This window comes from Aricia agestis, chromosome 11 (assembly GCF_905147365.1).
Source record: "Aricia agestis chromosome 11, ilAriAges1.1, whole genome shotgun sequence".
Taxonomy (NCBI): domain Eukaryota; kingdom Metazoa; phylum Arthropoda; class Insecta; order Lepidoptera; family Lycaenidae; genus Aricia; species Aricia agestis.
Window position 1 is genome coordinate 7,194,549 of NC_056416.1, and position 18,513 is coordinate 7,213,061.

Sequence of the window (18,513 nt, forward strand, 5' to 3'; positions counted from 1 at the left end):
ATGTGCATTTATGCCAAATTACAGCTTTATAGGTCAGACCTATAAAGCTGTAATTTGGCGGTTTTGCTCAGAGACTATAAGACCTATTAGGTCTTATAGTCTCTGAGCAAAACCGCGGACAGACATACGGACGGACGGACAGACAGACGGACGGACAGACCGGGTTCCTTGTTGACTACGGAACCCTAAATTTTTTTTTGTATGGCAGCCCCCCTTTATTACGTCGTCACGTCATCAAATAAATTCTACACTCTTCTTGACCAGTCACCTTACTTACTCAGCTCCGTACTGTTTTTTCTCCTTGAAATTTTTGTTACATGCAAGCAATTATAGAGCCAAAATTTAATAATATATTCGTTCTCGTAGTTAAAGTGGCGAAAAGTTACGACTTACGAGTTACGACAGATTTAATGCATAGCCGCGAGTTTTTACAGAATTCCTGAAACGCCATTTATGTAGTACGTAATGGCGTGCAATTTCTATGCAACATATTTTGATAGTCTCACATTTTTACGATAAGTGAGTAATTAACATTCTATTCTTAAGCAAGGACATCTAATTGTGTATAATTTTATGAATGCAAACAGTGTACAATACATTTTCGTAAGTTTAGAAAAATCAAATTCGTCTGAAAAATACTATATCTACGTTATAAATATTTTTTTTTTAATGAGTACTTAATTTAATTTTTTAAAAGTAAATTCAGTTTTCAAAAAATTCACTTTTGAAAAAATTATTATTTGGTACTTTTGTACCATTAATACGGTTTGTAGTGTATGCACTTAGTATATAACTATTATAATAGTTATAACACGGTTTCGTGCTCATGGTATGTGGAGGGGGCACACATCCAGTGTTGTAAAAGTTACCGATTTATCGGTAGATCTCCCGATTTTGGCAAACAAATACCGATAAAACGATTTTAGGGTATAATCTCCCGATTTACTCAATTTTAAAACATTAAACTTAATTTATACTCATTTTGTAGTTTGTAACACCAAATTTAACATTTTTATTATTATTATTTTACTCCCCAAGTTAGGGTTATTCCCCAAGGGGCAAGGCATTAGATTGGCCTTTTTTTCGGCAATAAACGAAAGATAAAAACTCGCTGAGCATACACACGGTTTCTTGCACGGACTTGAGTTAGTCAGATTTTTACAAAATCTTCTTGGAAAAACAAAAATTGGCAAGACGTTATCGTAAATATTGATTATAAGAGGTGTCCGGGGAAATAACCACATTTAGGCCAAATGTCCGGGAATTTTATCGTGCCTGACCGGCGAAGGGAATTTGGGTGATGGCAACCCTACATGGCATGGTCGTTAGGGTTTCACCAATATAGTTAATTACAAGTATTAGATGATGCTTGATGCTACACCTAAAAATATTGAATAATATATATATATATACAAGAATTGCTCGTTTAAAGATTATATTTATAATATATAAAAAAATTAAATTATAAAACATTAAATTACAAAAAAAAATTTTGACCTATTATATATTTATGTTGCTATTTAAGTACAACTCCTATTTTAGTCAAGGTTATACATTTAAAAATTTAATTTGTAATTTTTTTGGTAGAAGAAATTGTTTATGGTAAAAAATTGTACTAAATGGTAGAAATTTTTCATGATGCTGACAAGCCTATTTTTGTTTACCAATTTTTTAAAAATTTAAAATTACCTGCACTACATCTGATGATGATTTTATCGAAACCGGTCGTGTGAAACATAATTGTAATAAAATAAATTAATAAAAGTGGAAAAAGTGCATGAAAAGTGTATGTTATTACTGTGAAACATGAATTTCCACCAAGAAGTTACGGTACATTCAATATCATATACTTACATATTATATTTAAGATTTTTATTATATTTTAATATACGATACACACATCCATGACCCAGGAACTTTTTAAAACTTTTTGTTTCGTCGGCGGGATTCGAACCCGCGCCCCCCGGCTTGAGCTACCAACAGCCCACAAGTACCAACTGAGCCACAGAGATCGTCGAAGGATAAAAGACGTACAACTTTCGACACATTTGCGTAATATTTTTTAACAGTAAAAAACAGTTTTATGTTGTTTTTAAATGCATTTTTCTCATAGTACGTCATTGCTTTTGTAATACGACAATATTATAATAAAAATTGTTATGATTTTTAATCATTATTAATGGCAAAGTTAGGATTATAAGGCAAAAGTATTTGTTTTTTCTATTATTTTATTATTCAAACCTCATGCGCCACCTCAAGATATTGGTCTAATTCACAGACTACTTAGGGATACTACGTATCAGACTGCCATCTGTCTAACATTTGGTGCAAGTGTTACGATTTCCGAGCGATACTGACATTAATAGTTTTTTTTTTTGCCCTTCCTAGTGTGATGGTGTGGTGTGACTACTGGTACCTAATTTAGGTTGTCAAAAAAAAAAAAAAACCACAGTCGAACATAGAACCACAGAGTACTTTATTATATACTGGAATAGAGACCTCACTCCCTTTATTTTGTGGAAACCACAATAAAGCGCCATCTGTAACTTTACAACGGTCTAGTACCGTCGTAAAGTTACAGATGGCGCTTTATTGCGGTACTATGGATTCTAGTATTACTATATGTACCTAAATATTTATAGAATATTAGATGTACATTTAAAATTAAAATAAAACAACAGAATTTTATACATTTTATTTATTACAAGAACATTATTTTATTTCAAAACATTTTAAAGCAACACAACACTTCTACAAAGTACAAAGAGTCCTATCTCAGTTCTTGCACAGGAGCAATCTCACAGCACTTACAATTTACAAACACACAAACAGGAGGAACGGAGGCTCTACTCGACGGACATATGCACAGAAACAAACAAATTTCTCTGCATTATATATTAAGTCTATGTTTCTCCGTATTCTCCGTAATTCGTAAGCCGCAAGAAAAAAGCGTAGACGCATATCTATGACAGATAGCACCAAACTCTTCTTCTTCTTCTTCTTCTTTTTAATAATGGCTCCTTGGTGAGTTGCCACTTGCCAATATCAGAGTGAGTGGCAAAGACTCCGTGCTGAAGAAGGTCTAATGCTTAAAATAAAATATTTTCAATAAAAGGTATGTATTGTGTTGTATTTTTGTAACATAACAGCTATAATATTATTTTTCCTTCTGGTAACATCGATAAAAATATCCCAACAAAGATGTCAAAGTCAATCAAACTTTTTGCTTTCGAGTGTGGTGCGAAGCATGTAAAACCATAAACTTAACAGTGTGCTCTACAATTTGTCGAGTTGTTACAGTTACAGGCTCGGACATTGTTGCTCGCCTGTCTTTCTTGCAAAAATTAGGGTAAGGGATAGTTCCCTTTGTGAGTGTGGGCTAGACGAAGGTACATCACGATCATATATTTTTCTCTTGTCCTAATAACCATTGTTCCCTATATGATCTTCTCCCCGCAACCATTCCCCGTCCTATCAATTTTAAATCTGTGTTATGTTTTGTAAATACGTCATTTATTAAAGTGTTATGTACATTTATTGATACTAATAAAATAAAATTGTAATTAGTTAGTAGTTACTAACCCTAAATGTTTGTATTGTTTTAGGTTCTCTCAACAGACTCATTTTATAAAAGTAGTATACCGTACACTTGTTTAAAATACTATTTTCATAAAAGATTCTCAAATTTTGTATATTTACTTATGTATTTTAGTTGCAAATAACTCAGTAGTGACATCTAGTACAATTTATGATAAAATCTGATGCGAAAGCTTTACAAGCGCCATCTCTTATTTTGCGACGGAGTTATTAACTATTATTATCCTACCAAATTAAAAAGTAAGCATTTCATACAATAATTAGGTACTTGGCTGGTCTTCTTTATTTTGGAGGTTTAAAATTCTTATGTTACCGTGTCAAACATTCTAAGATTGTACACCCTGCATAGAACCTCCTCCTTTTTGGATGTCGGTTAAAAAGCACTAGTAGAAATGAGGTTATAATTGATATATTTTTTATATTTTATAATAATACTAATTAATGACTGTACTACTACTATACTAATTAGTGACTAGTAGCCACACTATTAAAATAACTGATTTCCCACTTTTTCGTTCCTATTCTCATTTGAAACGCATTACACCCAAGGTTTTAAATGAAAGAAATGTTTTATTTATTTATTAATTATTTTAAGAAATTTTTGACATACAAACAAATTGTGAATAGAAGATCTGTTTAGATTATCATGTTTCAGGCACTGAATCCAATATCCATTTTAATAAACGATTTTCGTTCGTTCCTTGCGCTTGCTGTTACAATTACGTACACAACACTAATTAAAATACATAATAGCGTCCAGTTCGCAAAAAAATTCCAAATACACACAATACACAACAAACAACAATACACACAACGCGTATGAGGATTGAGGTATTCTCTCAGTGTGTGGAGTAAAGCAGAATATTACAGTTAAGGTGAAGAGGAAGAGTTCACACTTCACTCGATCGACACAACAGATGCGTTAGCATTCTTCTTTGATTCTTCTAATTAAAGTTTTCAAATAACAGTAATGGCGGCGGCTGGCAGCAGCACAGAGTACAGACACGTCACACGTCACATTGCGTAGGGGTGCGGGTGAGCGGGGGGAGGGGCAACTGTCAGTATCGCCTGGAAATTTTCAATATGGCGTCGCTTAGTACATCATCTTTTTTTTGTATGAAGATTATAGGCCGTGGTCTAATTACTTAGGCTCTACTTAGGCTGGTATAAATAGTCAGGACTTAAAATGCGAACCAGTCTCAAGACGCGGTTTGGCTCTGTGATTGGTCCAAATTTTGACAGCCAACCAATCACAGAGCCTGAACCTTGTCTTGAGATCGAGATGCATCTTGAGTACTGACTATTTATACCAGCCTATTAGTTGTAATTTCTCCTGAACAATTCTGGTTTAACGGATCAACAAATGTTAATTAAAATATTCACTCCACCCTAAACTACAAGAAAAAAAGTTGGAATAATATTGTTAATTACTTAAATACTCGTATTATGTCACATTTTATTTCAACATCAGCTCATACCTACCTAAAATATAACCTAAGTATCAATTGACTTACCTAATCTGGTTTACAACTAATTTAAATTCAATGTCTCAAGATTGTTATGAAAAGTAAATTTTAAAAACCTGTATTGCGCTCAATACTACTATCTCTGTCTATCTCTGTTAAAATAATAGTGTATGCCAGGAGTCAGGACTAAATAGTCTTGTTAAATGTTTTAATTACCGTACCTACTGATCTCGGCTACTGAACAGACCGAATCTGATGATTATCGGATATCACCAGTCGCCAGTCACCAGTCGCCAGTCGCCAGTCACCAGTCGCCAGTCGCCAATCGCCAGTCGCCAGTCGTCAGTCCTCACCCATGTACTATAAGTAATAAGTATAAGTACCAGAGAATAGTTACAGTTTTTATGGAATCGTTTATAGAATTTGCAAATACTGGATCAATATTGTTGAAGATCATCGAAAGAAAATGAAAGTGGAATAAAAATGTGCTTACTGTGTACGGCTACGCTTGCTCTTATAAATTACGTTATAGCTATGTACTACGCGAAAAATGTATCTAAGTCGATGCATCTATAAAACCCATAGAATATCTTGGACTGTATGTAACTGTATCTCTGAATGTTGTGACTCGGAGCCGGATTTATATGTTTTTAGTTTTATGAGTATAGGCCACTTTAATGTTGCCGCCCCTTGTACGAACTCTACCGCCATTCTCGGACGCTGCCCCCCCTTAGGACGCCATAAGGCGCTGCCGCTCATAGACTACTGCCTTCACATAAATAGCTGTGTTACTATAGTTTTAAGCACAGACATAGATTAAAATCTTGATTTTTGTCTGTGGTTTTAAGCTATTTTGCATATTAGATGCACAACTTACTCGGTACGAGTAAGTTAAATTATAGCGAATTGACATATTATTATCTGAGCTGTATATTTGTTCAGGTGGCGAACGGCAAGTCTCGTGAGGCGGAGGGTCCCGTGTCGCTGTCGCCGCTGTCGCAGGTGTCGCCGGCATCCGCGACAAGTGAGTCGCGCGTGTCGCTTTTCAGCTGCTTCCACTGCGCCGTAAGTGTTGCTGAAACTAATTAGTATTTTAAAAAGATAAAACCGACATCGAAATTGTACGTTAAATTCCATATCCAAAAATAACAGGACCGATTATGATGAAACCTGCAGTGTTCCCCTAGTTAAACAATATCTAGTACAACAAAAAAACAAGTGCGAGTCGGAGTCGCGCACGAAGGGTTCCGTACATTATAGAGCAAAATTATGCCAAAATTTGTATTTTTTGTATGGGAACCCCCTTAATTTTTTATTTTATTTTAAAATTATTATTAAATATTAAAGTACATACATAAATAAGGATTATGAGAAAAATTTAAGTACTTACCTACTTGTTGTCGTTATTGATATAGAGCAAAAAAGTCCAAAACAATCACGTTTGTTGTATGGGAGGCCCCCTTAAATTTTAATTTTATTTTTATTTTAGTATTTGTTGTTATAGCGGCAGGAAATACATATACATAATCTGTGAAAATTTCAACTCTCTAGCTATTACCGTTCTAGAGTTACAGCCTGGAGACAGACAGACAGACAGACAGACGGACAGACAACGAAGTCTTTGTAATAGGCTCCCGTTTTTACCCTTTGGGTACGGAACCCTATGAATCATTCTCAAATCGGACTTTTAGTTTCAGAGATATGCGAACACAAACATAAAACATAGTACTGTACATACGTTTTGGCACATTTTGTTTAGACGTTAAAATAGACTGATATATTAAACGAAAACTGGGCAATTCTGGAAATATTACATACATACGGGTCAAATTGATAACCTTCTTTTTTTGAAGTCGGTTAAGAGGGCGACTAACCCAAAAAATCAAACATCGTCCTTCTCTCTTCACACTCACGAATTTCGTTAAATCGTTTCAGCGGCTTAGGTGATAACATGATATTATGTCTACACAGACATAATGTTTTACATTTTTTAATATTATGAAGTAAAAATTAAATGATTATAATAAAAAAGTAATATTTCTGTTTTAATACTCAAGTTATATTTCGGTACTAGTTAGTTCCTTTTATCTTTTATTAAAATTATTAAACGAACAGAGATTTTCGTTTCTGGTTTTATTATAATAAATATACTTAATAAAAAGGAAATGTTACTTATTGATATATATGTACCTAATGTTAAGCATTTCGCCCGCCAAAATTTCAAAAGTTTTTTTTTCACTTTCAGCTACATAATGGCATTAAAGCTATACGGAAAGACAAACATTCAGCTAAATCTAAGGTAAGTTTAATTATTATAACAATTCGCAGTCATGGGCGTACCCAGGTTCTGGGCCAGGGGGGGGCAAATTACCCAGGTTCTGGTGCCAGGGGGGGGGGGCAAATTACCCAGGTTCTGGGCCAGGGGGGGGGGGCAAATCAGATTTTTCATAAGCTAGGTGTTTATAAAGAATAAAAAATTAATAATTTTTAGTTGTAAAAATATTGTATTGCAAACAAATGGCAAAATTCATTTTCTTAATTTTTATAGATAAAAGTACTAGATACTACTTAGTAGGGACGTCAACATGATCCAGGGGGGGGGGCAGCTGCCCCCCCCCCTGCCCCCCCCCTTGGTACGCACATGATTCGCAACAATTATTAAATTATTTGCATCCGAAATAACACGCTAATTAAGTTGAACATTTATGTATAAATGGTACTACAAGGTATTTACGTTATTCTATTGTAACCTAACTAATTTTAATTCAAATTACCCCAACAACAAGAAAAATTAGGAGCGTATTTTCCTACGCAGAATCAACTCCAGTTTTTGCCTACGAGCTGGAGATTACAGAAAAAATTGGGGAAAAAAATATTATTAATATTCTAAAATTTATGCGCGTTGATACATGATAATTTGGTCTCGTTTAATATGTATCAGGTGTTTATACTTTACATGTCAAATGTATGACTTTTTTAGAATTTATCTGATTTAGATTTTAGAAACATTCTAGTAATGCGCGGTGAGTGACCGCGGCTTCCGCGCTGCGCCCGCGGCGGCCCGCGGTCACGTTTCGCGGGTCGCATCCACTGGGATCCTCCTTTCTCCCCACTCTCCCCGCTCTCTCCGCTCTCCTCTCTCTCCGGGGACGGCGACACGTGACGGCATAATTGCAGCATACATTACGCGACAAAGATTGTTTGTCGGCAAATTCGAATTTAAAATTTAACGATCGCTTACAATTACATTGCGATGCGCAATTTTTGTCGCAGAAGCGCTTTATGGGGTAGAGCTTATCGTTGTTTTTATGTTACCTATTTAAATATTATTCTCTTGCGAGGAATGTTAAAAATAAAGCACTTAAAGTTTTTTGCTGATGTCCCATTATGTAAATTTGTCGGCAAAAACTACTACAAAGTAAAATTAATTAGCATTAACCACTTAATTACTGTTATTTATTAATTTGCGCAACACATTATTTAAAAATATATTTAATAGTAAAAACATGAAATGGCAATGGAAATTGTAAGTTAAAAATCTAAATTTGGAAATGACGTAGCCCGCGTCTACGAGCTTATTAAAATTTTCGTAGACAAGCTACGACTACAGCTACGAGAGTTTTTAAACTTTCTATTAAATTTTTTAACCTTAATTATAATTCAAAGAACTTTTCTGGTTATTTTTTCATGTGGTAATATAGATAAATCAAAATAAAACTTCGTTAATAAGTGGTTTACGTTCTCATCATTAACATAAAATTACCAAAAAGGATAACAAATAATATTTGTATGATTTAAGCTTGTAGGTAGTAAGTACTACACTTGCCATTTTGTCGCCTCTTTATACTTATCTTAGGTCGGAATTTCGTAAATAATCTATGGGTAAATCTACTTTACAAGATTATTGACGAAGTGTAGTATAATTTCTTTATGGTAAGCTATTTTAAATTTTAATGTCACGTGTTGCAAACGCGTTTCAAAATGGTATAAGGAGAAATAAAAGTCGAAATATCTAGTTTTTTCCTTTCTACGTAAACTGTTATTTCTTTTCACATAATAAGGTTAGGGACTAACATTAAAGCTATTTTGTTATAACTACCAAAATTATTATAACTGCCAATTATGTCGACCTGCTAATATTGTAATTTTAACAATTGAGAGAGAGACAGAATTGGCAGTTATATGCTATTTAGTTCTATAGTGATTATTGAGGATTCGGGAATCGAGTGGGTAACAGTTCAAGCTCAACCTAGATATTTAGTTTTATTTTTTACTTATTGATTTATTTATATATTAGTGCTGTGGTTCTCATCTTTAACCCGGGGTGATTCAGACCGCAACGCGACGTGTAGATGCATTTCTAAATTTGTACTGAATTGACAGATTGGCATGTCGCCTCGCGCAATTGAAATCTGTCAAATCCATACAAATTTATGCCGCGCCTCGCCTCGCCTCGTCGCGTTGTGGTCTGAATTGACACTTGCGAATCTGTCAAATCCATATAAATTTAAAATATGCATCTACGCGTCGCGTTGCGTTCTGAATCAACCCCTTTTTTTTGAGGAGGGGAAATGCATTACGCATCCCCCGCCCCCTCGGGGGAAGGGGCAGGGGTATGTTGGACTCCCTCAGCAGAGGTCCCCGATTAAAACCCCCCCATGCCCTCGTCAGCGCTACACGTGAAGAAGCGGGATCGCAGTGCATTCACCGCGTCCTCCACAGCGCTTGCCGCTTCCGGCACCTCTTCGACTGCAGCAGCCTTTGCCGCCGCCTGTCTGTACCGAGAGGCTCCCCGGGCATCGGGGGAGCCTTTCTCCTCGGGGCCTATGTTGCGGGCGGTGATCCCCCGATCAACCACCCACAGGCCTAGGCTTCAACCTCCATGGCGGGGGCGGTTTCACTCGCCCCGGCCTTATTGGCTCCAGGCCGCTTACGCGGCCGAGCCGGGAGCCTTGCGCTTCCTCCTCGTGTTGGGAGGCTTGCTGGCTGCTGTAAAACAGCCGTTACTCCCCAGCACGTGGTTGCTCTCTCTGCCGAGCTCTGCGCAGAAGAAGCAACTGGGCTCCTCCGCGCAGTCGGCGGCCTTGTGCCCCGGCTTCCCGCAACGCAAGCAATTCCCGCTACGGTCTACCGGGGACTGGCAGCTCGGTGCCAGGTGGCCGGTGTCCAGACATCGGTAGCACCGCTTTGGCCTCGCGGCCAGCAGCACCACTTTTGCCAGGACCCATCCTACCTGCAGCCGCCCAGAAGTTACTAACTTCTTGGCGGCGTCCGTGGGGACATGGAGCCACACGCTCCGTGCGCCCCTGGGGCCTAACGTGATTTTGCCCGACCGGATGTCGGTGGCCGGGTAGCCGCCTTCTTGTGCCGCCGCCTTGGTAACATCGGCGGCGGTGTTTTGAATCAACCCTAAGGTTACGAAATAGCCGTGGTATTATTTCTCTCGTCGTCTCAATCTTCTGTATCGCCGTCTTTCATCGTCTTTCGTGAAAAACATAGACTGGCAAATTTTTCTACAATTTACAAATCTATGATATTTAAAAAATCTTAATTTATTTTAAACGGACGTTGGTATATAATTTTACCGGTCGCACGTACGTGACGTAATAAAATTTATATTGCGAATTTATTTTTAAAGGTTCTAGATTGATAAGTTCAACCTACTTTAAGGTCTGAATGGAAAATTTGGCGTACGATCTAAGGTGATAATTTACGATCTCAATAGAAGTCCTCAATAGTAAATTATTATTTAACGAATGTCATCGAAGTTTCCACTAAATTTTTTGCGCGGATTTTAACATTGCAACGGATTTTAATGCGGTTTTATTCATATTATATAATTTATAACGTAAACTATCCTAATAATATTATAAAGGCGAAAGTTTGTATGTGTGGATGTATGTATGGATGTTTGTTACTCTTTCACGCAAATACTACGGAACGGATTTTAATGAAAAATTACAATAATATAGCTTATACTTCAGAATAACACATAGGCTACAATTTTAACCGACATTCAAAATGGAGGAGGTGTTATGTTTGTTTTTTATGTTCAACGATTACTCCGCCGTTTCTAAACCGATTTTCAAATATTTTTTTTGGTGTATAGGTTATCATCCCAATTTGGTACCGTATTCATAATAGTGGTGACCTGATTAAGGGATCCATAAGTAATCAAGGGAACTCCTCAAAATTTATATGGAAACATGTGGTGACTTCGGTTTCGTGAGCAGTATTCTAAACATAATATGCTACCAACATGTAAGATTTTGCACCAAGGTATACCATGGTTCGCGAGGTGCTGAGAGAACTCCTGACTCTGTAATTGTATAGATACAAGTTTTGGATTTTCGTCGTTGTTTTAAGAACGCAAAGCATATGCTACTATGCAAATTACATTCATCGTCATCATCGTCATCACTACCATAGTCATTTATTAAGTGTAATATATCACTTAAACCGCGGGTTGTTAACACCGCGGGGCACAGCTAGTACATAATAATATTAACTTAAAGCAGGACTATCGTGGAGCGATGATTAATGAAGGACTCTTTGATTTATAATTTTTTCAAAATTCAACTGAGGTATTCAGCAGGCAGCATAAGTGCAAAAAGACAAAAAAGATTTTTAAAAAGAAAAAATAAAATAAAAAGGAAGTAACCGTTTAACACCGGATGCGAATCAGAGATGTTATCGAAAAACTGAAGGTCAGGTGGTCTTCCGACGTCCGTTTACAAGACAACTTTTGTCTTAAGGTCACAAGACCGGTCACTTTCATGTCAAGGTCCAATAACCAGATGGTCTAGCTGGCGAAAATAAGCATCAATTGTCAAGTAATGATAAGGAAGAGCCGAACTGAAGGAAAAAGGTTGTTAAATCTAAAAATACATAACAATAAATAATACTTAAGTATTTTTGTCCTGTTGTTGTTGAATTTGACGTGTGATCTGTCGATTATTGAGTTAACTCTTTTACTGAATCTCACAGGAAATCTGTGCTTTTTGGAGTAAAAAATATAGCCTCGGTATTAAGGCGACGCCGTGATAATTTGGCTGTAGCGATATCGATTTTTTTCAGCAATGACCAAAACTAAGAAATTAAAGTTCATTGTCAGTATTCATCTTGTCTTTGTCTTTGAATTACCCATAGCATAACATGATTGGTCAACTTTTATAACACAGAATAATCAATCAAAAAGACCTCTGTAAAAAGAGATTCCTATTTTGCAAACAGAGGAGAGTGATTTAAGCTTCCAAAATTTGTACATAAAATGGTTCAAGCATACACTTTAATTTGCTCATAGCTTATATAAAATGTATTTATGGTTTTTAAATTACGCGACAAAAACCATTTTGTCGCTTACGTCCTTTCCATTTTTTGCTGTTCCATCCCAACAAGCAATCTAAAACATATCCAACACTGTTTTTTACTTTAACGCGGTGTCACCTTAATTTTCAGTGACCATCAAACTACTATAATACCATACCGTACCAAATTTAGGTGAAATCCGCTAAGCACACCACAATATTACAATTATTAGTGTTTGACTTAAAATATTCTATATTGGTGAACCTTATCCTCCATATTGATTTAAATTGAATTGATATATTGATCAGTCGCATACGATCGACAAACAAGCAGACAGATCGACTGATGTAAACAAGTACCGCCGCCGCGCCGCCGATTTTTGTGAGTATGATCAACTTTCGCTTGAAAAAAATACATGTTCTCGGGTTTTCTCCAAACACCTAGGTGTCGTGAATTAGAAATTTGTTTGCGATAAATAAAATTTTCATTGACTTCTGCCTAAAATGGCCAAAAAACTATGATTTTCATATCATCTTTCATTCATGTCTGATGTAAAAGTTAGGGCATTGCTCGTGGCGCGCTCCTAGAGGTATAAATTATAAAAATGGCGCACGTGCCGTGTTTATGAAGTCTCTCACGTGTAGGTTACATTCTCCTTCCTTTGTTGCATAGGTAATACTGAATACCATGGCTTACGGCTTTTCATTGACATCATCATCAACCTCAGGGATGAAGTGGGTCTAAAGTGCCGCCCCCGCCCCCGTATATTGGCCGTGAAGATTGATTATTATGCAACCAATGTTTAGTTGCCAATTAAATTTTTATGAGAAGTTTAAAAAGAAGAATGAGAAGTTTCTTACTGCTACCACTGTGCTGCTACACTTAATTGTAAATAATTCAAAATTTTGACATAAGCCCCATACATTATCTGTCAAACGCTCCATTAAATTCAAGGTTAATCGTAATTAAATGTCTCTGAGTACGGCGGTAAGTCTTTGTCTTGCAGTATAGTATAGGAGGTGTATAGGAGGTGTTTCCTATTCGTAGTATGAGTCTTTTTATGCACTCTTGACCGCGTCGAGATTTCGGTCGCTCGAACATTTAACATTTACTCGTATCATAATACCAAGAACCTTTATGGTCCCACACTGCCGTAAGAGAATGTTTAGTAACATTAGTAAACATTTGTTAGCAAACATTTAATCGCAAATGTTAAAAAATATTAAAAATGTTTTCATGTCAGAAAATGTTTTGTAAACGTAAGTTAACAAATTATAACATGACATTAACAAATTATACCTTTTACGGCCGTTCCCAATATTTGATCTATCTCTGGTTTTGCTCTACTAGAGATAGGAATAGCTCACAATTAACATAAAATATATGTCTCTAATGTCTAATGTGAGTTATTCCTATCTCTAGTAGGGCAAAACCAGAGATAGATCAAATATTGGGAACGGCCGTTATAAAGGTGACGGCGGGGTATGCGGTGAGAAAATACCAGATTTAAATGTTATTAAATGTTAGTAAACATTCGTAAATATTTTCTATTAGTGTAGGAGCACTTATAGCTTACAACAGTTCCTAACAAAATGTTACAATTGTCAACATTTGTTAGTAAATGTTTTTATGTTAGAAAATATTTACAAACATTTTCTAACGGCAGTGTGGGAGCACCATTACACTTAGGTAACTGCTGACAACAATATTTTCGTTTTTATTGGATTGGATAATATTACCACTACTATTATAATAATATATTATAACGAGGCATACAATTTCATACAAAGGGGTACGAATATCTGTGGCATCTTTTTTTTTTTCACCGAGCACGATAAAAGTAGTATATTTGGATAGAGTACACTTAAACAAACAAAAAATGTTGTATAACATGGTATCCTTAAGTGTCACGTTCCCGAGATATTTAGAAGTAAAGATCGCCATATGAGTCCAAAGGACACAAATGGCGATCTTTACTTCTAAATATCTCGGAAACGTGACACTTTAGGAAAAGTAAAGAAGTAAAGATCACCATATGAGTCCAAAGGACACGTAATATGGTGATCTTTACTTCTAAATATCTCGGAAACGTGACATTTTAGGATACCATGTTATAGAACATTTTTTGTTTGTATTTAATATTTGTGCTCGGTACCACTTTTATTGTGCTCGGAAATTTAAAAAAAAAATCAAAATGGCCCGCGGCTAGATATGCCAGGCTCCATACAAAAATGTTCGAACCCCTTTCGAAGTTTTGTGTCTTGATTCGCCGTTTAGACTTTTAGCAAACTATTAAGGCGAGGCCAACAGTATTTTTTAGGCTATTGCATAGCTTTAGTCACGGGCTTTGAGCGCGGCGATCGAATTAAGAAATTCCGTAACGGAAGAACCTAATACGGGGAGTATAGTATTTATATTTATAGATAGTACTCCGGTCCCCGTCCGGTGCAGCGTTGCCGCATTTCAGCACGGTGTTTGTGTGCGTGCGACTTGACGTATGCGAATATTGCATAAATTGATAAAAATGCTTTATGCATTTATTATTAACAAATAAATATATTGTATAATTTTATTACTAGATACATATTTCAAGATGTAACCTTAAGGAGTTTCGCCATTCGACAAGTGAAGACCACCAAGTTTTCCTGGGTCAGTTTGTGCATAGCAACAACATTTATTGTTAAGTTTGCGGTTTTATTGTTCGTACATTTGGATGAGTTTGCATCTTATGACGTCAGTCGGACCTAGAAACTGCTACAAAAGTAGAATTATTAGTGCTCATTTACATATAGGCGGATTCTTGCGCTGGACCAGCTTTGTGTCCAGTAGCGCCCGCTACTGTATCAATGACACATGCACAATGCACATATAGTATGCTATTTTCTAGAACTTTATAGAATGTATTTAGGGAAAAAGTAGTAAGTATTTCGTACTTGCTGATTATCAGTCTTATGACAGATCATGTTAGGAACTTTCGCAGTTTTTTGTCAGTGGAAGTAAAGTTCAAGGGATCTTTTAAGAAAAGGAAAAATTACATCCAGACTTTTGAACTGTGCAATAGCTCTACGATAGATATCATTCATCATGATACGTTAGAAGCCGCCTGCTCCTACCTAAACGTAGGCATTTGCAAATTTTTAGGTACATCGTGCCCTTCGGCTACCCATCTGTTCCGATCCCAAATATGGCCGCATACGGAAATATTCCGAAGCACTCGCGACACTCGAGTCTGTCCTGCTGCGTACAGTATGTGCGAGCTGTGCCCTCCTCCCTGGCCCCGCGCCGCGGCGCCCACCCCCCGCCGTCGCCCGCGGTCACGTGACCATTGACGTCAATAGTGACCTCTGCCGGTACAGGCCGGCCTGTCGCTTATCTGAGCCGAAATACCCTACATACACGGGGTTCCTCACCACATTTGCTGTAAACTTAAGGGTCAATTCAGACCGCAACGCGACGCGTAGATATGCATTTCTTTAAGCATAGATTTGACAGATTTGCAAGACGTCCCACGCAATCGAAATCTGTCATTTCAGTACAAAATAAATGCGATCTACGCGTCGTGTTGCGGTCTGAATTGACCCTTTAAGCCCACATCCGACCGAGTGCTGATATTTATTACGGCGTATGACGTGTCCTCTTATACATATAGAATCCACTGTACAAATAGCAGCGCTGAAAGAATAACTCTTTTCTACTTCCGTAATGGCGCATCCACACATGCCGCCGGCTTATACCGCCGGGTTTGTCGCAGGCTTTCAGACTGCCTTGCCACCGAAGCCGGCGGCATGTGTGGTTAGCCGGAGGCAGGGCCGCCGACCGTGCCGCCGGTATAAGCCGGCAGCATTGTGTGGATACAGCATTATAGGCAAGCGCCCCAGCGCCATGAACTTGCCCATACAAAAGTTTAACAAAATTTGCTCTTTCAGTGCTGCCACTTTCACAAATAGGAAATAACTCTTTATAAGAAATTACATTAACACCCTAAACTGCCCTAAACTATAATTATTATCACTTTGTTTTATTACAACCTGTAGAAAGAAACAGGTTTTTTTTTTAATTTCCCTAAAGTTTAAACCTATGTGATTAGCAAAAGATACGAAGGGACAAGTTTTGAACATAATTTTTTAGGTAAACGTCCTGACGACAGCTTTGGACGATAAAAATTACGGTCACGGTAGGTAAGGTCAGGGTCTAAGGAGGTGCTAACTAGCTATTTGTGACAAATTCTGTAACATTTAATGGATATTATGTTGGCGCCTGGCGGTGCCAAGTTACGTAATTTAGATTTTTTTCGGTTAAATACTTCCATTTTTAATGAAATTCGGTATGCAAATACCTGGTGTCCCGCAAAAGGATAAATGATAGTTTTTGTTGCGGGAAATGTACGGTTTTGTGCGACTAACGAATTTTGGCGCAACGGAGTTTCATTAGGTGACTAGTAGTTTTATAGCTATATAGAATGTAGATGTTTCCCACAAGTTTGTTGCGCTGCAGCCTGCAGTACGTTTTGCCGTAAAACGTGGCAATACAAACGATAACTCATGTCCTTTAACGAAACCCACTTTACACCAAACATCAATGGAGCGAAAACGTACTTTGGGTGCTGATGACAGCGCGAAGGCCGTAATACTTTACAAGACAGAACCCTTCTGTCAAGAAAGTTCGATTCCTATTATTTCCGATGTAATATCTTGTTTTTAAGAGGAGCCAACACCGCCCTTTTTTCCATACGAACGTTGTCCCCTGTTTGCTCCCTGGATAATGCTAGTAGAGTTATATTTTTTTCCTGAATAGCTATGGCTACTAATACAATGTTCCTATGTTTTCTTTTTTTTATAATTTAATTATTAAATAAGATATGAACGTTCCAAAACCCAAAAAATTGGCTAGATTTTCCGCTGTGTTCAAACATCCAGAAAACAGATTTGGCTAGATTATACAAAAAAAAAATACAACATAGGAACACAGCTCAAGCCTTTCTTTAATCTTTAATGAAAAAAGTACTTAAATCGGTTAAGTTTTGGAGAAGGAATCAGGGGACAATGATTTTCTGCAGTTGTCTCTAGCGCGTTCTGCGGTATAGGCTTGAGGTAAAGGAGACAGCTATAGATATGACACGTACTTTTTTTTCATTTCTCTAGCCCCTGGTGTATCCTCTTAAATATTATTTTACGAGTTTTCTAACATTCGAATTTCCACTGAAGCCGTCTATCGTCTTTCTTTTGCCAGTTGATACTTTCAATTCATACTTAGGACTTCATACATTAAAATACCTTGAGTCTGCAAAAAACTATTTTTGACGCAAAAAAACTTCATATCTACAATAATGTGTACTTCCGTAGTTCTTATCAATATCATTTCCGTCCGGAATATTTGTAGGTCAAATTACTAATTTACTTACCAGTGTGTCTATTATGTACGGACAAAATTATAATTCACTTTTTCGTTACCAAGGTCCGGAAAAGTAATTAAAATTCTCTATAAGAATTAGATAATGTTGGAACAATAGAATTTAATTCTATTAGATATATAATAGGCAAAATATAAAAGTCATGAAGTTGTTGCTAATAATAATCTATGCAAACATTCTGAAATTATTAAAATAACCTTATTAGCTACAAAGGTTAATGCCTGTTTTCACCAACGGTCTCCTAACGCTAAGTGTTCCCTAGCAATCTTTGCGGGTCAAATATCTCTTGAAACAAACACATTTAAAAAAAAGTAATGTTTTGCAAAAGTTCTTAAGCCCTAAGGACGAAGTACGAACGTGACACACAAAAATTCGTGAAATCTTGAAGGATATGTACCCTTAATGGCCGCTAGGGGATCACTTAGCGTTAGGAGGCGGTTGGTGAAAACAGGCATAAGTCCTTGAATTTTAGCATATTTTGTTCCCTTACAAAAGCTCTGTTGTATAATTTATTGTATAAATCAAGGCAATTATGGGAATTTCTTTGTTCCTGTAGACCCTGGTTCAAAGTACATACCTAATACGTAATGTACTTAAAACTAGAGTAAAAAAATACGCATGTTCCTTTCCTAGCATTTTATATGTTTCGTTCTCCTGGTAACAAAAAGCACTAACCATAACTAAGACATTGCGGCTTATTAAGCGTTGAACCCCTTAAGTCTTCAACCCTCG

General features: G+C 36.8%; 1 protein-coding gene and 1 long non-coding RNA gene across 2 annotated transcripts in view; one reads left to right on the forward strand and one right to left on the reverse strand.

Moving 5' to 3' along the window:
- The window catches only part of LOC121732127 (inositol-trisphosphate 3-kinase homolog), a 107,111-nt gene that overhangs the window by 6,513 nt on the left and 82,085 nt on the right, over positions 1 to 18,513 (forward strand). The window contains exons 2-3 of the mRNA XM_042121934.1: positions 6,006 to 6,128; positions 7,309 to 7,362. Of these exons, the coding sequence (XP_041977868.1) occupies positions 6,006 to 6,128; positions 7,309 to 7,362 (177 nt within the window). The remainder of the gene's footprint in view (positions 1 to 6,005; positions 6,129 to 7,308; positions 7,363 to 18,513) is intronic.
- On the reverse strand, positions 4,293 to 8,435 carry LOC121732129. Its single transcript, XR_006036328.1, has 3 exons — positions 8,425 to 8,435; positions 5,029 to 5,035; positions 4,293 to 4,527 (listed from the first exon to the last, which is right to left on the reverse strand). It is a non-coding gene; the product is annotated as an uncharacterized LOC121732129 (long non-coding RNA).